Below are 21,959 nucleotides of genomic sequence, written 5' to 3'. Positions count from 1 at the left end.
ATAAACCAATGTAGTTTGAAAGGATCCAAATTATATAGCTGTTATTTCTGTTCTTTAAAACTACACATGAAAAATTAAATCAGCATGCATCAGAATAAAGAGAGTAATAAAAGTGAAGTGGAGCATAACATTTTTAAGGTGAAAGAAAACTGAATTATACTAACTGACCCTGACCATGTACTGGGACAGACAGAAACTCCTGAAGAAGATACATGTCCTATTTGAAAAAATCCAGAGGAGGTCATTAAAAGATTAATGAAGGTGATGTTTTAATGAACTTTTCTAAGAAGACATTAACAGTGGTAACTTTTAGAAATATAATTTCCTTTACGTGCAGCAGGCTCAGTGCCTGAGTATCATCAAGGAACACTGAGCAGAAGCATGTGACCTGTGACCAGCACCTGAACTGTGCCTTCACTGAATGAGAACTTAGACTTAACATGCTGCTTTCCCCATGCCCTGCTTAACACGTGAGCAAACAGAACAGTTCCTAATTTTGACTTGTTCTAGCATCCTCACAGGTTCAGGAGATAGATGGTTGCATTGCATGGGCAGTGATACCTTATATTTTTGTTTACCAGAAGTTGGAACATGGATGCACTTCAGATTCTGGAAGGATTGTCTTCTACAACTGCCCATTCTAGCCCTCTTTTCTTCAAGCTGAGCAGAGAGTGATGGAGAAGTTCAGTGCAGGAGTGGACTCCCCAAGGAGTTAGCTGCAATATGTTCAAAGAAGAACAGATGATGTTAAAGGTTTAAGCCAAAGATGAAGTCATCCTACATCTTCCACAGCACAGCATTCTCTGTCTTCTTTCCTACCCACTTTCTCCTGCATTGCTTTGCACAGCCTTCTCCCTCTAAAAGCAGATACAGTGGCAACATGAAGGGGCAATCTACTTTTTTTTTTTTTTTTCTCTTCTGCTAAGAGCTGCAGCATAGGAAAGAGAATCTTAGGTCTTCCTAGTCGGGGTAGTGGAAGAAAAGCATCTCCTGCACATCCTTTAGTGGGGCTGGTGAGCAAGCTGAGTAAGTATGAGGATTTTAGGGTACATACCATACCTACCTTTTCAACAGTAATCTGTGATCTAGCTTACTATGGCAGGGGCATATAGCAGTGCTCTGCCATAACCATGCAGTATCATACGTAATTGCCATGCCTCATAGTGGTTAAGCAGATCAAAATCCCATTAGCTTTATAGCATAAGCAGTACGTATGACTCTACCTAAGAAAATGTATGTAAAGTGTGACTTGCTGTATTGCTACAGCATATCTGCAGCCTGAATCCTTGGTTCAGATTTGATTATTTTTCTTGACAAGCTTGACAGTAGTGATGAAAATTAAGAGAGTATATGTGGGAGAGGAGAGAATTCTGTATATAATAAGAACTTTAAAAGAGGAATATTGTGCCAGTTCTATATATTGAATACAGTAAAGTAAGCAGACTGTGTGAACACTGTGAAATAACAAAGCAGAACACAAAATGTGAAAGCAGCATATTTAAAATTGACAAAAGATACACTGCAGCCAACACAAACACTTTGTTACCGAGAAATGTCACGGAGTCAGAAAGTCCAGCAGGCTTTGAAAGGGAATTGCAAAATTTTACTGTTATGGCATGGGAATATTACGGAAATGAGAAAAAGCAGGGCAAACCAGATGCAGTGTTTGTTATATATGTACTTTGGTTGAAAGTGCAGAACAGTATCCATTACTAATACACCATGTCTACAATATTACAATATTATGTCATAATATTACATCATCACAAGAGCATAATATCATTACTGTCTGCTGTAACTGAGCTATGCCCAAGATCTGATCCAAAGTTCACTGAATATCAATAAAAAGACCTTCAGTGACTTCAGTGTGCTTGGGATCAGTTAGTACAGAACTAAAGGAATAACTTATGCTACTCCTGCCTCTAATAGCTTATCTAATTAATGCTTGGTTGCAAAGACCTCTTAGAGGTGATTACAGCATCTCAGTGATAACCAAAATGGCCCATGCTGTGGAAACACCAGTCTGGATTTACTCAGACCCTGACACAATCCTGTGTTACTACTAAATGAGTAAAAAAAGCAATTAGGTCTTGGCTACTACTGAAGTACCTGTGAACCAAACGTCACAATCCCTGAACACATTCAAATGGATTCTTCTTCTTCAGTGTCCTCACATATCTTTGTAAGAATATATGTAAACCTAAGATGAAGCCAGTATTTGAGCCCCTACTTGACTAATACCCAACTGTTAGAAAACACACTGCGGCCCAGGCTCAAGCATTGGGCAACGTGCAGACCGTGATAGTGAAGTTCAAGCTCCTACATGATTTCTTGTTACTGACATTTTTGGAGTATGAATGGACTGCAGATGAAGTGAGACATGTATGTTTGACCCAAATTCCTTGCCATATAACCCATAATACCTTGCAGCACCATCATGAGACCAATATTAGACAGACAAGTCTGCTTGAAGATGACTAAAGTACTGAAAGAAACATGGAATACACCATTTCATCCTAGTCTGACCAAAGTTCTTTCACAGCAACAGAAACTCATACACAAATTAGGGGGAAAAGCATTGCATAGATATATGCTAAATACTCAAGATGAAGCATTGGAAAGATTCATAGAATCATTTAGGTTGGAAAAGACCTTTAAGATCATCAAGTCCAACTGTTAACTGAGCACTGCGAAGTCTACCACTAAACCATGTCCCTAAGCGCCACATCTAAGTGTCTTTTAAATACCTCCAGGAATGGTGACTCAGCCACTTCCCTGGCAGCCTGTTCCAGTGCTTGATAACTCTTTTGGTGAAGAAATTTTTCCTAATATCCAATCTAAACCTCCCCTGGCGCAACAGGAGGCCATTTCCTCTTGTCCTACCGCTTGTTACTTGGGAAAAGAGATTGACACCCACCTCGCTACAACCCCCTTTCAGGCAGTTGTAGAGAGTGATCAGGTCTCCCCTCAGCCTCCTTTCCTCCAGGCTAAACAACCCCAGTTCCTTCAGCCGCTCCCCATAAGACTTGTGCCCCAGACCCTTCACCAACTTTGCTGCTCTTCTCTGAACACGCTCCAGCACCTCAGTGTCTGTCTTGTAGTGAGGGGCCCAAAACTGAACATGGGATTCGAGGTGCAGCCTCACCAGTGCCTAGTCCTCCTAAGGCAGCACAAAGCCACTCTTGTGGAGAGAAGAGAGAGTCATCTGGAGACGAAGCGTGCTGTGTCATTTGACCTCACTTGCCCAAAGAATGGTCCTTAGCTCTGTATTAAAAGATGTAGCCTGTAAGTATACCAGATTTATCAAAAAGAAATCTGTAAGCATATGTTAGCTGGTGATAATCATAAAGAAATGAACTTTATGCTGCAGTTGTCAGTGTAACAGAGACTGTGTAATGATTAATAGTATAGTTAGAGAAAACACATTGTACATTCTTGCTTGCCTTCATTAGATTTATTCTACTGCTATGCTATGCACATACGTCTTAGAGAAATGAGAATTGTGTAAAACTAGTCACAAATGAGAGCTCAGCAATGCTGTCAGGAAGTTCCCACCACTGCACAGACATGCACCTTCCATTGCCTCCAGAAAAGATTATTATATTTAATATTAATATTATATGGAATGAAAAGCAAGATGCAGCACTTTTAAATGTTCATATAGGATATTCTTGGGCAGGAAATGCATAAGGTCTGGCTATACTTTTAAAGACAAAAGGATGCTTAAAAAGGGCTTTGAGTAAGAAAGTCTTGAAAGCATGTGGAAATATGTGTGCTGTTTAACTGGCATCTTTTGAGAGATTAGATTCAATCTTGTCCTAAATGAGACATTCAGCGTTAGATCTTAGACTGACATCTACATCAGTACATAAGACTGTGGATTTGCATATAAGTTAAGTTTTTTTAAAAAAAAAAAAGTTCTTTAAGGATCTTTGAAATTTCCCACTTGCCATCACTAGACGAACAAAGCAGTGAGAGAGTGGCTATGTTTGTTCCTTGAACTGTTTTAACAGTTCTTTTAGCAGTTTCATTATATTAGCTGCCCTGTTTTCTTTTTAACCATTTACTATGGAGACAAAATATTCTTTATATATATAAAAAAAATTCTAATGTGTGTAAACACTGGCAGGGATCTCATTTCTTAAGCTGTGAGTTCAGCATGCTGGGAGTTTTAATAAAGCCATTATAACTGGCTACTCAGTTCTCTAAAGTGCATCATTTTTTTCTTTTAAAATGTTAATAGTGACATTTTTATCGTGAAAGTTCTGCTTCTTTAAAGTACTAATATTATTCTCTATAAATCTGAAATATTTGGTGCTACTTTTCATACCACAGCAGTTACAGAGACTGAAAGGCACATGGCCTGCAAAAGAGCCAATCTTATCTGGAAGACTCAGGACTTGGTGTCTAACATAATGATGCATCAACATGGGCTATCAATTTAAGGACAGCCACCCATTGAACATTACTTGCTGATGTTCATTAGGTAGCTAACATACCTGATTCTCAGCTAGAAAAATTTGTAAGGTCCTCACTTCCACATACTGTATTTTCTTTCCTTGAAGAGATAGGGTACCTAAGATCAGGATGCTCAAAAGCCTGCACTCTAACTGGGAGTCACTTCATCTAGCTAGTAGGAAACACAGAAATCTCTTTAAGTAGCACCATCCATAGCATTTAGCCACCTAACGCTGGACTGCAAGGATTTAGGATTTCATTGACCTGAATCTTTTTAATCTTAATTTGAAGTGCCTAAGCCCTTTCTATAACAAACAAAAAAGTGTAGAACAGCCTTTTCTTTCAGAAGGCTGTAAAAGGAGGGTGTTGTGCATTCGCTTTTATTCAAAACCTGGGGGAACACCACAAATTTTATAGTCCACAGAAGAGAGATGGAAGACCAGAGTCCAGTGCTCTGCTCTGGCTGACAGCAAGTAACTCATCTTTTCCACTAAGAGAACATTCTCCTTGGCCCAGTAGGTATGTAATTGTTCTGTGCAAAGGTAAGCAATGAGAAAGACAGACAAAAGGGAGCAAGAAGGTCCCATCCCAGAGTAGTTTGTAGCAAGGTTGTGCAGCTACACTGCATGGGAGAGCGCGTGGAGGACCCTGACCCCCAGAGCAGTGTTGCAGGTACCAGGACAGGTCTGCATTGCTCCTTTTTTGTCCAGAGATTTAAGATCTATTTTCTAAAAGCAATGTATGTGGAGAAAACTACACTGATTTTTAGTTACTTTTCTGTCCAGCTGATTAGTCCTCTACATAAGTATCTGACAACACCCCGCTGCAACACCATCTGCTCTGATCCCAACTCTGAAGCTCTTGTATCCCTTTCCAATCCCTCTGGCTACTGGAAACCATACCAGTCCTTACCACTCTGCTGTCCAGCCTCTGAACCCTGTTTTCCAACTGCATGCTACCACTTCACCTTTTCCAACCCCCAAGGGTCCTTTATTATTCTTTAGCACATACTCTTGCCTTCTTAGCCTCCTTTATCATTTTACACAGCCAAACTCTAGTTGCTTTATCCTTTCCACCTTCCTCCCAAGCACCAGCAAGCCTGTCCTCGTCATCTCAAGCCTCCTGCCCCACAGCCTCATGCAGAAGTGCTGGTGTCGGGCTGGACCCAGTTGCCACATGGCGTTTTGCTGATATTTGTGGGAATCAGCAGCCACCGTACTTGGGAGGGGAAATTACAGATCCAGGAATAACTTGCTGAAAGATAAGAAATTATTATGCATCAACTGCTCCATGACAGTGACCCTGGTTCATGTTATTTCCTCATGGTAAACAGGAGATGGTGTGCTTTTTGGTAAAAGCGTATCATGTTTAGTCTGGGGTAGGAATGTGCCCCTGGGCAGTTACCATGATAAATTTTCTTCATGTGTCCACACAGCTTGCTTTATTGTCAAGCCAAATTATCATGCACCCCATGTCTGGTAAACTGGTAATATCAGGCACCACACTTGATCTTAGCACCCCACTTCCTCTCCTCTGCCCGTTACCAGGGATAGGGTCAAAAGGAGAAACTAGAACAATTCACAGAACTAAAAAAATTTTCTGGTCCAACAAGTAGAAGAATTATGTGGATTACCACTAAGGAGCAACATGGAAAAGAAATGGCTTAACAGCATGTGAAATGGTTTGCAGGATTGATCCAAATTACCAGTGTAGCTGTACACTGCAGTGTAATTCTGCTTGTAATTACCAGCTGAGCTCTGAGAAACTAGCTTTTTACTTAAGCAGCTGAAATGGCAATCAGTAACAACCTGTGCACCTATGCAATAAAATTTCCTGTATTTAAATTCCAAATTTCATGATAACTAAAAAGAAAAAAACCCAAAGCCAGAAATGTTTATGAAAGTTCTCTTTCCGAATAAATCCATTAGAGAACAATTCGTTCTAATGTTATATTCTGGCACCAACTATTGATACTGATCAAGAATAGAAATATGAGGTTTTTTCATATTCTTTGCTAGTTCTTGCTTGCCTAACAGGATTTCTTTCAGGAAGTATGTGAAAATGCCACTATTATTGTGGAGCAATTGGCTAAAGTCAAAATTTAACCTCAGGTATCAATAATCTTTTCACAGTTTTTATTGATTTTGGACTACATTCTCATTTGTTAAGACAAATAGTGTCTTAGTCTGTAAGCAGTAGTTGCAAAATATGTACAACTTGCATGTAGCTAGGAGTACTTAATTATCTCCCTGAATAAGGAATATGTTTGTGTTTTTATGTCTCAGTTCACAAAAAGTATGATACATATTTTCAGAATAAATGGCTTCTTTTAGACAAGAGGAGAAAGAGATTCTTTGTACAATGTCATATGTGTCAGTCCACAGAAAATTTCATAGCTGTTTACCTCCACTGAAAGCAGAAACAATTGACATTTCATATATAAGTGGAAAAAAGGCATACCAATCTAAGTAGAATTATACACAAATATCGGTTTCTGAAATATGAAGATGGAAACAGCTAAAGAAAATTGCATCTCTTATGACCTAGGACCCTCAGAAACCTATATAACTTTCTTAAAGTACGTGCACAAACTGACTTCAGATTTACTACAATTTGGGTCCCACCCTAACCCTAACAGGGGGGCCCATCCCATTACACCCCTAGCTGACTAGGGTTAGGGGACCCTTTGGACCTTGGGTCCCACCCTAACCCTATCGGGGGGGGGGGCAATGCAATTAGCCCCCCCCTATCCCTAGGGTTATGGTTAGGGGTCCCCTGGGCTAGGGTTAGAGCAGAGTAGGGTTAGGGGTCCCCGGGGTCTGGGGACCCAACTCCTCTACATCCCCCCCAGCCCTGAGCGGCACAGGAGACTGGGGGCTGTGGTCGGTCCATAACAGCTCCTCTCTGCTGCTCCTTCTTTCCCAGCTGGTCCCCTGCTCCAGCATGGGGGCCTTCCCATGGGCTGCAGTCCTTCAGGATACGCCTGCTCCGGTGTGGGCTCTCCAAGGGCCACAGTTCCTTCAGGAAACAGCCACCTGCTGTGGCGTGGGGTCCTCCAGGGGCTGCAGTGTGGACATCTGCTCCACCACGGTCTCTCCATGGGCTGCAGTGTGGACGTCTGCTCCACCGTGGTCCTCCTTGGGCTGCAGTGTGGACATCTGCTCCACCACGGTCTCTCCATGGGCTGCAGTGTGGACGTCTGCTCCACCGTGGTCTCTCCAGCGGCTGCAGGGGAATCTCTGCTTGGGCACCTGGGCCGCCTCCTCCGTCTCTTTCTGCTCTGACCTTGCTGCTCGCAGGGCTCTTTCTCACACTTTTTTTTTTTTTCCTTACTACTGACTTCCTGCACAGCATTTTGCCCTTTCTTAAATACTTTTTCCCCAAGGGACCCCCACCTTGGCTGTGGGGCTGAGCCGTGCCCTGCGGCGGGTCGGCTGGAGCGGGCTGGACCCGGCTTTGTCCGGTTCGGGGCAGCCCCGGCCTCTCCTCACAGGGGCCGACCCTGCAGCCCCTCACTGCCAGCGCCCGGGCACCTGCAGCCCACACACATTTTCAATTTCTTTCCAATTCTCTGGTCTTGCTGTATTTTTAACTTGCACGTTATAGCCCAAGTATCCCACAATCGATAAGTAAAACTCAAAATTACGTGAAGTTGATAAGCAAAATTCAAGATAAGTAAGTTCCCTCATTATAGGTATTAAACAACTTATGCAGCTCCTATTTAAGAGCCTAATAAAGTTCAAACCTGCTCAGAAAAGTCAAACCTCAAACACTTTTGCAGAAGCTGGTACCAGAGAAATGTTTACGTTTGTGTCATAGCCTGGCACATGTCCGAGAAGAGAGTTAGTATGGGGGGAAAAAGCTGGATCGTCCTGCCCATCTGCAGGATTTTGGCATCCCATAGGTATTTTGTCAAAACCGAGATCAGGTCTTTTTGTCTGTGTGGTAATGTACTACCTGAAAAATTAAGCACGGGTTAAAAACTGGCTGAGATATGACACTGCTGTCATGAAGGGAGAGTTGCTAAACTACCGTGGTGGTTGCAGGCAGCGCTCTGCTAAAACCCTGAAAGGCCAAAACACACCAAAAGCGGTAAATACAGGAGATCGATTTCTGTTTGAAATGTTTTCATGTTGTTTTTCAAGCACTTGAATGAAAGGCCGTGCTTCTCTCCCAAGGTGCCATGATAAGATAAATAATAAATAGACTTTAGCGTTTGAGCCCAACAACTGAAAAAGTCCAAGGGCAGAGAGGGGGAAAGTTAAAGGAGGCGGTGGCCCAGAACAATACTGTACAGGCAAATGGAAAAATAAATGTTTATGTAGGGGGTGTGTAGCTGTTTTTTCTGTCATCCAAGCCCTGTATGAGCAGATCTTTCAAGAATATATCTACTTATTTTTTTGCAATCTGACTGAGTACATCACATAGGCATTTTCATAGTTAGTATATCACAAGATTAGCCAGTCATTAGTGAGGTGTTGCATTGGGCTGTGAAACTTTTGGCTTCAAGTAAAAGGGAACTTCAACTTCAGATATGGTTTTCATGGGGATTGATAAATGCTAGTTTTCTAGACGACATTCATTTCTGCAAGGGCTGAGCTTCTGTGATCTTCCTGGGGCCAGAGCCTGGGGTGAGGGCTGTTGGAATAGTTAGTTCAAAATCAAAGGATGATTTGGCCACAGCTGCCACGTATTCACACTTCCATCAGCTGGGCTCTTGTTTCAATGGAAACATGATGAGCAGACCTAATAGAACAACTCTTTAAAAGATAAATCGATACAACGATGTTACGCAATTCTACATTATAAGATGATCAATAAGGGTGCAGGAGTTAACAGTGTTCTGCAAACACATTGCAGTACACCGTCCCTTTCCTACTATTGCCTTAGAAACAGAGAACAAAGCTCAGAAGTTACGCCATTTGCTTTCTGTGGGTCCATACACTGTGTTACTAATAAATACTCAGTAAGTAAAGCAAATGTTCAGACTGATACAATTTAAGATGTAACATTCATTTGTAAACATCAGTAGGTTAGCCTTCACTTCTGCTCCACACCTCCCCAACACTTTGGTTCAGCTGGGGAACCACAGCAATGCACCAGAGCCACTGCTCTTCACCCAGCATTGGATTTTCATCATCTTCCTCCTGGAAGCACAGCTCTCTGCAGAGCAGAACACAGCAAACCTCCCTGGAGAGAAATGACACCCTTCAGACACAGAAAACACAGCCATTTACTCTCTTTTGAGTGCATTACCTCGTTACGTGAGCTTGGATCGGTAGTGGTGCCCCAGAGTGCATTTCCCAGTCCTCCTCAATGATCATGCTTTGATTCACATTATGGAGCGGGCCCTGAACACATGAATTTGATTCCTTTTGCATGAAATTAAACTGGAAGATACAGTCCAGGTGTCAATAGGTGTGCAGCTCACGGGACCGACTTTAACCTGGCTGAAGGAAGACGTCCTCAAATGTGTACTGCAAGGAGGGAAGGATAAGAACCAGGTACTTTATAGATCTGCTCTTGCTGGCCGTGATACCTGCTAATACGAACATAACCTTTGTGGTGACCTGCCTTGACCTCAGCAATTCATCACCAAGTTTCTGTCTCTCCAGCTACAGTTGTGGCTTTAAGAAACTGTGGGCACTGCCACGTGCTCTGTGAAGTGAGCAGGTACATTGCGCACATTCAATTCAGGGCACATCTCCCATCAGCCAAGGAATATTCTGGTGATCTGAAGGGACAGCAGAGTGGATGGTTGATCAGCATCTCCTCCCCCTCCTCCATGCGCAATGCTATCTTGAAATGTTGGAACAGCATAGGAGTGGGTTTTCGGCATTTAAGAGGTTTTGCCATTTTTTCAGGTTGGGCAAAACAAATCATATGTGGAAAATGCCAGGGCCTGGAAGTTGGTAACTTGCCCTTTTCTGATTTTTATAAAGCCAACAAAAGGGATCCTGGCTTTTTGACTCAAGGCCAACCCTGGTGCCAAACAGTAAATCATGGAGAAACCACAGTTCCTTAAATACCGCTGCAAGACGTTTTATAATGGAAAAATGCTAGTTATCTTAAATAAAGGTCTCACCACTTCTTGCCTTACCATGCAGAGTTTAAAATAATACAACAGAGCTTGCTGATTCACTTCAAAAGAAAATGCTGCTGTGCTGAAAGCATAATTGGAACATTACTACCCAGAATAAATTAGTATACCAAAGTTAGGAGGAATTGAAAGGTAGTGGGAAGACGCTGCAACAGAAGTTGCATTTCTCTGCTAGTTAGAACAGTCTGTGTCACAGCTTTTCTTTTAAATGGATGTTAAATGAAGCAGACTCTAATCACTGTATTTTTCAGAAGAGTTCAGCAAGCTATTGACATTTAGACATCAAAATAGGTGGACAGGTTTTCTGGAGAGCCTGGATCTGGAAACTGCTGGACACTGGGCTCTTTGGAGCATGGGGGTCCAGCAGGTTTCAGGGCATTTGGAAGCATTAGTAAAATAATTGCCAAACATATCCTAGTCTGAGGACTTACCTAAACTTCCAGATGTCATTCCTAAATTTCCTTGTACCTACTCCTCTAAGATCAGCTTTTCTGAAGTAGTTTGTGTATTAGCATGCACAGCGTATGCAGTAGTTGGGTGTACAATCAGTAGTTAGTAGATCCTGGTCTGGATCTGGCCAGGATGTTGGTGGGGGCAGCACAGTATCTCCAAATGCAGCAGGTTTTTTTTCTAGAAGAGACTGGCCTTTTGTATCTTACGAGTCAACAAATTTATAAATATGTCTTAGAGCCTACACATAACAAGTATCTATTTTTATATCTTCATATTACATTTCTCTTAATTTCACATTAAATTTCCTTGTCTAATTACATTTTTTGTAATATTAAAAAGATTATCTATTCCCTAACAAAGCTCTCGCTGTATCTCATTAGTCAGATAACTCAGACTGATAATAAGACATTTAAACTAGCAACATCATGCTATTGTAGTGCTGGATTATTTTATTTCTCTCCCCTAGTGGAAAAAGGCCTTTTCAACATTAGAAATTTATGTTCATTTGTCTAGCCATAAAAATAAGAAATTTTTGAACCAAAAAATAAAAATTAGTTGATTAAAAATTTATCTCACTTCTAATCCTTTCTTGAGAAGACATCTCAGACACCATTCCTGCCAGATAATGTAAATTAACAGGAGACTTTTTCTATTTCTCTCACAATGGTCTTTAGAACAATGGAAGCAAATCAGCTGTCTTGTTTTCTTCTTAGATGTCCAAGTGCATATGATAGAATTAGATGGGATTGTTAGCTATGGATCGTAGGTATTTGTAAGCTGCTTTTCAACTCAGCATCTGAATACTTAAGGGAAACAGATGTTTTTTCAAGTGGGTAGTTGTATCATCTTTTTGGAAAACATAAAGCTAAGTCCACATAATTGTTGGTTGGGGGGAGATTCTGAAAATTGAAACCCTTTCATCCTAAAATAATGTAGAAAAAACCTGCCACCAAGACGGTGATATTTTAGAAGAGTGTTTATTGCCTACAGGAATCAGTCAGCAAAGAATGAACATGCACAGCAATAGTTTTCTAATAAAATACATGCTCACGTGCACTTGTGATGTTTATCATCACTACGAGTACAATGTTCCTCACAGTTCAGCGTCCTTCACTTCAATCATAAACTAAAATAAATCAGGGAGGTGACAAATCCGTTTCTTTCCAGATTTGTCAGAACCAGTGGCTCTGGAAAGCGCCAGCTGCAGTGCTTCTTGCCCTACCAGCCTTGCCATGGCCAGCGTCTCAGCTGAGTGGGGAGGTCTGTCAAGCTACCCGTCAAGGAGCTTTCAGGCTCTTCCCAACTCCAAAAATGAAGGCCTGTGTGGCAGATGAGGTTTCCTTTTCCTTCCTGGCCCACCATCTGCACTGCAGAGAGGGTTTTCAGAAAGGCAGCGGAGGATGTGGCTTTGACAGCTCCGGGTACTGCAGGTTCCCAGAAGGCAAATACAAGTTGGATTTTGATCCTGCCTAGTGGTGCGTAGTAAAAGGAAAAGGACACCGCATCCACCTCCGAGACGTACTCGTTGATTTGTCCTTTTTGGTTCTCTCGGTAGCAAGCCTGTGCTCTTCACATTTGTGAGTGGGTGAGCAGCACGACCTCAACATATGGGTCTTGTCCTGGAAGAGGAAGTGGAGACCGGGATAAAAAAACCATCCTGGTGGGGTGGGAGCCTCATGTGTGATGAGGCTATGAAAGACTGCATATGCACTCTGGAGGGCAAATCCTAAGCACCTTGTTTCTTAGTGTGAGAGCAGCTTAAACGTTTTCTCCTCAGTTATGCTGACCGTATTTGGCTCCGAGCTCATCCCAGCAGCAGTTATGCCGGAGGAACTGTGATATTGTACAGCATAAGGAGATTTTAACAGCCCTTCCACCATTTGTTCCCAGGGCAGATTCTTGCTAAAAGTGGGTATAATATGAAAAGATGGTACATACAGGAAGTTATTTCAAGCAGTAGCGTCCTTATCCACAGTGGTGCAAGCCAGGTGCGTATCTGGGGGTACTGGAACCAATACATCTAATACATCTATCTGGAAAACATACTTTCCTGCATGCTAAAATGTATTTCAAGGTAATGTACATAAGTAATATAGATATTGCACATTTCAAACACCTCAAGTGACAGAGAAAAAAATGGAATTAAAAAACTGTGATATATCAATTTAAAACATTATGCTGAATAAACAGAAACATTTATTATTCCAAGAATGGAGCCTTAAAAGCAGATTACATGCTACCATCATTACTACAAATTCACTTAAACATTCTTTTAAAAATGAGTTATCCCAGTGATACTGATCACTAATCAATAAAAGATTAAAAAAATGTTCCATAAAATTCAACTCAACTAATAAAAGCAAGTTATTTCTCATTTCCCCTCAGCCTTCATGTGAAAGTTCATTGTGTGCAGATTGAAATTCAGAACACAGTTCAGAACCAGTTCTCTTTCCTTCAGTCGCAATCCTATTGTCAAGCTCCACACAACATTCAGAATCACGTTGTGCTATTGCAGAAGGAATATAAATATCCGTCAACAGTAAGACCGCTACAGATTATGCTACTAGGCATAGAAAGTGCTTTGGTAAAATATGTCTTTTTTGAGCAATCTGCAGTTTTTGTGGCTCTGATGCAATTCCATTTCTCCCTTTGTAAAAGCAAGGAGCGTAGCAAGTTCAGGGGCTTGTGAAGTAAAACTCCTTTCATCATCTCAAGCATCAATAGCATGTGTGACCTGATGAAGAACAAAGAGATTAATGATATTCTGAAAGTTAACTATGACTCACATCGGTATCCACCACATCATGTCTTTCAGGGAGGGAGGAAATAATCAAATATAAATAACATTTCATTGCATCTCTTGGGGCTGCATGATAGTCATATAATTTCTCTCTATGTAAGATGTAATGCATCTCTCTTAATAGTTTTAGCTGGTGCTTTCATATTGATTGATATATTTCAGCCAATTTAGCTTGCTCCCTACTTACAAGCAATTAGTGCCACTTCCCAACACAAAACACATATCCTGGGGCAGGGAGAAGGACTTATTTGAACCCTACAAGCTTAGAAGCATCCTGTGATACAGACAGAAGTTCCACATTTAAGAATTCTGTGTAATTGATACTATACTCCAATACCTGCTGAATCTGCACCCTAACGCTGCCTGTATTTTCTACAAAAGAACCCCATCTGTTAAATGTAGAGAAATGCTACTTCAAGAGCGTATGCAAATGCTGTATGTTGAATGTGTTTACACCAGCCGTGTGCCTCTGAAAAGGAAAAGGCAGCCCCGCCACGCTCCAGGCTACTTTTTGAGGAACCGGGATATGTTAGGAGACAACAGGGACTCCAGATATTTAGGCAGCTTGGCGGTGAGGTTTCATCCCTACGACAGAGTCATCTGTGCCCAAGTGAGGTGGCAGAGCAGCCTGACGAAGGAAAGCCTTGCAGCCTGCTGATGGCCGGGGAAGCTTGGAGAGCAGCACCCGGCCACCGCAACCCAGCAGAGCTGTCGTGGGAATATCCTGCAGAAGGAGCTCGGTCTTTAAACAGCAAGTACTTTTAATCTGTCAGAAGCAGGTGGTCTTTGAGCAAATTAATACTCATCGCAATAAATCCATCTAGGGGAAGAGGCATAACATTTCTGGAGGGGAAGCTGGGACAGGAGACACTGATGCGTACAAACAAATCATGTGATTAGAGTGAGTCAAGAGATCTGCTCTATCTGCAAAAAGCTATATTCATCTCCTATCTTTCCAAGTAGAAATTTCACTATTGCTATTAATGGACTACTTATTAAATCATTCTGTCAAAAAGACTGAAGCTGAATTCAGACCTTTATTACAGTTGTGTAACTGATTGATGGGAAATGCTTGGTACACCTAGCTTTTTTGTAAAAAAATGGGCAAGCCATTACAAAATCATCCTAATTCACTACAAAACCGCTATTATGCATGGGCCAAAAGTGCCGTATTTCCAGGTGCACCCTCATGAAGGTGCACCAGCTGTCACTTGTCAGATTGCATGACAGCTCACCCAGTGGGTCTTGTTCTTATCTTGAAAACTTCCAGCAGACAGACAGAAACACATGGAGCAAGATAGCTGATGCTCCGGATGGTCTAAATCCCTAATAGTCTCCTATTTCTGGGCACAAATGTAACCATATTAGACAAGTTCCTATGGAAATTTATTCATTTGGCTTTATTATCCACCAAAGGAGAATTCATAAGGTTCTGGAAGTCCAATAAACCTTCCATTTATAAGTCATGGCTTGCAAATACTTAGAGATGTGCTCCACTGGAAAAAGCATATTACTATGTTAATGGACACACACTGGGCTTCCATGAGATTTGGAAGTTCTTTCTGAATTTGTGTGGAGAAACAGGATAAGAATATATTATCCTTTAAGAATGCCATAATTTTGGACCCTAATCTCTCATTAACCTGAAAGTGCATTAGGTTAGAGTTGGCACCTTGCCTAATTCTTATCTTATATGCCACAATCACTTTGCATGTTAAAAAAATACAGTTTCTGTTTGTCCTTCTTGACGGTTATTTTTTTCCTAAGTATATAGTAACGTATTAACATAATGATAATGTAATTGCTTTTGTGCTCCTAAGTGTAATATATAATGTGGATCAAGAACGATGTGATCTGTCTCTTTTGTGTAAACATTAAAATAGCTAAGAAAATGAAGTTTGGACAGTTTGGTAATGATACAAGCATGAGAAATATAGCTATTGATAACAATGCATATGGCTATGCTTGAGAAGGCTAACTGTATAATGATAGAAATCAAGGTACAGCATCATGGAAGTGGTTAATAAACTTCAAAAAGTTATGCAAAACTAGAGTATGAGAACAGCAGAAGGCTGGAGAAAATTAGACTGGGAAATGCAATGCAATATAGCAATAAAGAAAAGCTTATGCAATTCAGAATTACACACTGTCACAGCACAGGGAAGTAATAGTCCCTTTCTGTACGTCTTTAGTGGGCTGACAAGCTGTACGCTGCATCCACTTGTGTGGTTCTGTAGCAAAAAAATTAAAACAAAATAAAATTGAAATTACAGAGCCCCTTGACAAAAATGTTTGAGAATATTTTACTATATAATGTACTACTAAAACCAGTCATTGGGGACAATTAAATGCAGCATAAAACATGTCATTCTTTAATCTGCTTTTACATTTTGATTAAGAACTGCAGATAACAACGTGAAGGGTATTCTCAAAGCAAGGGGCATAACTGGCAAGAGCCCTAGTACTCATTAACTGAAGATTACACTTAAAGCAAACTGAATACCCATCTGATACAGAATGCAGAGAGCTGTCAAGGCAATGCAGCTCAAGTTCAGTGAAATATACTATATTTTTGCCTTTGAGGATGCCAAAAGCTAAAAGCAGGATTGAAAAATCAGCATTATTTTATGGATACAGTGGAAGAACTGCAGAACTGAATAAGGTGTGACCTTCCTGGTACACTTAGGTGTGTACAAGTTACTATGCTGTGAATTAGCTGCAGTCTAAATATGATTCACTGGGGTCCACGCTAACAAAGAATTGAAATAGTCTGATCAATAAGTGCCAAAAACATTTATCAGCACCTGGAAATCACTTTTACTGATCAGCAGTTAGAGCCTGGCAGTATTTAAGTATGAGAAAAATGACAACAAATTAGAAGAAACTGAGAAAAGGGTAACAAACTGATTAATGTGCTGAAGAATTGATTAATGAGGAAAGATTAAAAGACCTAAATATGTAAAGGTGCTAAACGACAGTTCGTATTTTATCATATAAGCCAAGAAAGGAGAAAAATTGTTTGGAATGGATGAGTGAGGACAAGTGAGATGGGCAAACCTATTTGTGCCAGCCCTGGGAATGTTTTGCAGCTTCCACTACTGTTCCTGCCACCACTCCGGATAAAAGTCAACAGAAGGTGTTAGCGTTGGGAGGAACCAGAATGTGCTGGAGAAACACGTGTCTGAAACTGGGGTTTGAAAGGTAAGGATTTGGTTTTGCAATGGCTACAGAATCCTTTGTGACTTGTGGCTGTTGCTTGGAAAAAAGAAATCTCTTGGTGTCCTGGTTTTCCCAGCAGCAAAATGGGCTCAGTAATATTTCTTGATTCATGGGGACGTCGTGACAGGAAACTCAATGAGAAGAAATGTATCTCTAGCTTAAAAATCATCTTATTGGACCAAATGGGCTTGTAGTCATGTCTTTTGACTGAATAAAGATATTCTGGGAAAGGAGAGGCAAAACAACTGCAAGAAGAGAAACAGGTCTGGCACCGTGGTGAATGGAAAAGTGAAAAGCAGAAAATTAGGGAAGAAAAAAAAAGTAGGTAAACATCTGAAAAATTAGAGGTTAAACGAAAAAGAGGGAAATGCAGAAAAGAACTACAGGAGTGAAATATAAGATGCAAAACAGAGTGGCATAGCAAAACAAAGGAAAGAGATCTCAACTTTCCAAGAACAACTAGCCTGATGCCTCAAAAATTGGGGAGGCGTTGGGGCAGCTTTATGCACTGGAAAAGGACACTGCTGCACAGGGCAGCGGGCTGCTGGGGGGTCACTGAAATGGCCACTGCTCCACTGCCAGTGTTGCTTGTCTCAGAGCCATGAAGAAGTTACACTGGTGGGGAGGGGGCACAAGCAGTCTTCTCTTTCCCACCTCCTAGAAGCAGCAGCATCAAGCCCAGCGTTCCTGAGCTCTTGCCCTCACTCTGTCCTCATCACTGTGCCCGCAAATTCAGTTTGGCCTAAACTGTCTTTTTTTCCTAGCTTTCGGAGGTGTTAAATACTTGAATCACTTGATCAAGCTTCTGGACCGTAAGTTAAACATGTGAAACTTTAACAGAGGGCAAGTATTGATCTGAGACTGGTGCCACATACTTAGTCCTGGACTGAAAGGAGCAAAAGAGTACTGTGCTAAACACTCTTTCTGTTCAGCAAAGAGCCTTCCAGGCAAGAAAACTTCTCCAAAATTACGTTTGCATGGCAGGTGGGTGAGTGTGGCAAGATAAAGCTGTGCGGGGTCTGTTGGATAGGCTCCCATGTCCCACACAGCGACCTCGCTCTAAATCCTGGGCCACGCATTTGATTGCTGAAGCACTCAGGAATAACACAGAAGAAATTGTGTGGCAACGAAAAAGAATTTTAATGTCAGCTAGTTAAATACAAAATTTAATAGCTAATGAACTACGTATGAAACTAAATGAAGTAGCCAGTACCAGCTGGTCCTTTCTTGGCTGTTTTGATTTTGCACTCATTTTGTATTATCAGAATATGGTGGGATAGTATGCTGAAGATCCTTATTTGTATTATCCAAGTTGCAAATGCTGAAGGTGGCAGGTTTAGGTAGGTGTCACTTGAGACTCTGGGCACAGACGATGAGTAGAAACAAGTGGGGACAGATAAATGAGTTCGACTATTGGATAAAGGGAGTATTTTTGATAAAGTAACAAAAGTGAAATAGTTTATATGAGAGAACTCCTGTGTGTTGAGCCTTTTGTTGAGGCTGATTCTAGATTTGGCTAGACAACAACATTTTTGGTTCAGAACCAGAGGCAATGGGCACAAACACAGGAGGTTCCTCCTGAACATCAGGAAACACTTATTTACTGTAAGGGTGACCGAGCACTGGCACAGGTTGCCCAGGGAGGTTGTGGAGTCTCCATCCTTGGAGGTATTCAAAAGCCATCCGGACATGGTCCTTGGAAACCAGCTCTGGGTGTCCCTGCTTGAGCAGGAGGGGTTGGACCAGGTGACCTCCAGAGGTTCCTTCCAGCCTCAACTTCTCTGCAATTCTTTGATTCTGTGAACACTGGTCCAGTTTATACTCTTAATATTTCTGATGTCTTCTTCACAACTACAGGAGTTGGAAACGTTTTTTTGGCTATGAATGAAAGTTGAGATTAGTAAGAACAATTCTCTGGCAAAATACCTGGCAAGGGCAGGATTCTACTGCCTGATGCATAGGGGTGCATGGGGCTCCGAACAACACTTTAATGATTTCACTAAATTATAGATCTCTGTTCTCCATTTTGTTCTCTAAGATGAAATAAAACAGTGCTTTCACAATTAAGTGTATCTGTATTGTATCCAGATCTCTGGCAAATGAAATCACTCTCACTGGTCTGGCAGCTTCTCTCTGCTCTTGCGTATTCCCTGCCTCCCTTTGGTTGTGCATCTTCCTTCTTACAATTACTGGGGAAAAATAAGGGAGGGCAGAAATTGTGCGTGCACCACCAGCGGACTGAAAAACTGCTGTTGGTGTCCAAGAGGTCACCAAGGATGATAATTTTTGACAATCTGTAGAGCTGCCTGCTTTCACAGGAGAGCAGTTGGAGGTGAGCAGAAGTGAAATTATTGTATAATTGCAATGAAGTCACATTTACTTGCCAAAGATGGAATGTACCAAATGTGACAGAGTTTAGCATGATCTCAAAGATATACCATATCTGTCATTTCACCGGTGTGGCATTCCCTGCGCCTGTAACGGTTTGTCTTGCAGAAGCAGCTTGTTCAAATTCTTTTGGAGTTCTTTTTCTTCTTTAGCTGGCAGGAAAGTGTTTAGGGTTTTTTTTTAATACATGTATCAGAGAACAGAATAAGAATGAATACCCAGCTGGCATAGTGTGAATTTGCCAATCAAGCATGACTGTACCACTCGCTTAAGACTAACTAGAGATGCATCCAGACAGATAGCACAACCCAGACGTGGCTTTTCTAGCCAAAAAATGGCATGTCATCCATCCCAGGAGTCAAAAAATAACAACAAAAAACCAGCCCACCCCAAAGCCAAACCCCATGAGATTTACTTACAGTCTATCTGGACTGGTTAAAAGCTTTCATACAGATTGCCTAGTTAAGCTGAAAGACATGGGGAACTGAAACAAAGCTGCAAATTCAGTTGGGAACTCACCACAGCTGACTACCCACTGCCCTGGAAGGGTAATGTTTAAACCGGGAGAAGTACTATTACTGTTTCTTAAAGTTTGTTCTGGAACCAATAGTTTGTATTTGCAGATATTTTCATTATTGTGAAGGTGAGAGTGCTCTGGACACAAAGAACTGGGCAGGACTGTCAATAGAAAGGAGGTTCGAAATATCCTACAGAGATGACTACATAATCTTGAGGACTGGCATAACAGAAATGAGATGAAATTCAATAACGGAAAAGATAAGGTCATGCACTTAGACATTTATAAAAAGCATTTTTATTATGGACTGTAAATGACAGACAAATAGAAGGAGTTGCCAGTATTAGTCACTCACAGCATGACCCTGAACCATCAGTGAGATTTGGTCATATAAAAAAGCAAACTAGCTGTATGAGAAAAGGTTGTTTTGGAAGAAATTGGGAGAGACTACCTCCATCGCAAAGACTGGCAATACTTTGTGAAAAACTATTACACATTGCATGTCAGCTATGCTGAAGAAAGCTGAATTCAAACTGTATCTAGTACAGAAAAATCTGAGTTACAGAGGCTCTGGGTTATAGGAGGAGACTAACAAAACTTACTGATAGGCTAGACAAGTTGAGAGTGGCTATGACTACTGCCTGTAAGTATGTTATAAATTTAAATGCAAGGGAAAGAGAAACGCCTAACTGAAACACTGTACGACACAAGGACAAGTGGGTATGAACTGGCCTTGAATGCGTTCAGGCTGGGCGTTAGAAGGAGCTTTCTAAAATAAAGATGAGGGCGGTTCTGGTCCAGCTCTCCAGCAAGAAGTGCAGGAAAAGAGCATATTCAGTGTAAGACGGATCTAGTTGTGTTTATGGAAAGGGCTACATGGAGTATTTGCTCCTCCAACGGCCAAGTACTACCTTCAAAACACAAGATCTGTGCCAGTCCCATGGCCTAAAGATCCAAAAGGTTTACCCGCTTAGCGGACCAGATTGCAGTACGCAGATCTAGCAGGCTTAAGCATCCTGGGCAACGTACCTCAGCAGCCCAGTTACAGCAGAAGGGGCTCCACGCGAGTTAACGTACCTCACCTTGCCCAGGAGCAGAGCTCTTCTGACATCTAGCATCACTGCTAGCAAAAGGAGCAAGTAATTACAGAAGAACGTTTACTTGGCAGAGGCAGTCAGTGTTGAACCCCATATGCCAAAAGGAAATTGCTCTCTCAGTCTTAGTGATGCAGGACTTAGCTCTTCGTCGCCGTATTTAAAAAGACAGCAACCTGACTTTACGTGTCTGACCACCGTGCCTACGCAAAGCTTACTGCTGGATTTATGGCCTTATTCTTGACTGCTCCGGTTAATGAACTACTCGAAGGTCTCCTCACACAAGAGCTATACCTTAGAGCAAGCCAGGTCTCCTCGTGCAAGCTCTATCCCTTCCAGCGAGCCGGTGGCACGCAGCAGCAGAGAGACCGAGGAAATGGGCAGTTCTTGCTCCTGAAAAACAAACGGTTTGTACAGCGGATTAAAAAACTCGCATGAAATGTAAGCGAGAACTCAGACGGGAAAAATTCTTGTTGACTGTAAAGCACCGTCCTGCGTTTTCCCTATGTAAAAATGGTAACAGTGCTGCCAACTTACACAAAGCTTTCGGCCACACGGCAACACGCAGAGGGGGTCTGCGCTCAAGGTACGTGCCTGGCACCTGGTACCCGTGCAGTGCTTCTGACCCTCTGAAGCGTCTCCATGTGAGGGACTGGAAAAACCCTGGGTAGTGAAGGCACCGTGGTACAAAAGTCGCTACCTTCACCGTAAACATATTTATTTACTCGGATCGGTACGAATGCTCCCGCCGTACGTGCTGGGCTTCCGTCCAGTGGAAATTATCCACAACCCTTTCAATGGGTCAACAGCAGCGCCGGTCTCTTCGCTTTCTTCCCCATCCCCACTCACGCCGCCTTATTAGCGACTAATAAACCATCGCGTGGGATGCCAGGCCACGCCGCCAGCGCCCCTCCTTCCCCGCCGCCCCTC

General features: G+C 41.9%; 1 protein-coding gene across 1 annotated transcript in view; it reads right to left on the bottom strand.

Moving 5' to 3' along the window:
- SLC39A6 (solute carrier family 39 (zinc transporter), member 6) overlaps nt 1-21,959 on the bottom strand; it is a 73,555-nt gene that overhangs the window by 50,763 nt on the left and 833 nt on the right. The window contains exon 2 of the mRNA XM_010583580.1: nt 21,324-21,422. Coding sequence (XP_010581882.1) covers nt 21,324-21,422 — 99 coding nt within the window. The remainder of the gene's footprint in view (nt 1-21,323; nt 21,423-21,959) is intronic.

Source organism: Haliaeetus leucocephalus, unplaced genomic scaffold, assembly GCF_000737465.1.
Source record: "Haliaeetus leucocephalus isolate CR32 unplaced genomic scaffold, Haliaeetus_leucocephalus-4.0 Scaffold915, whole genome shotgun sequence".
NCBI lineage: Eukaryota > Metazoa > Chordata > Aves > Accipitriformes > Accipitridae > Haliaeetus > Haliaeetus leucocephalus.
This window is presented reverse-complemented; position numbering and strand designations above follow the sequence as displayed.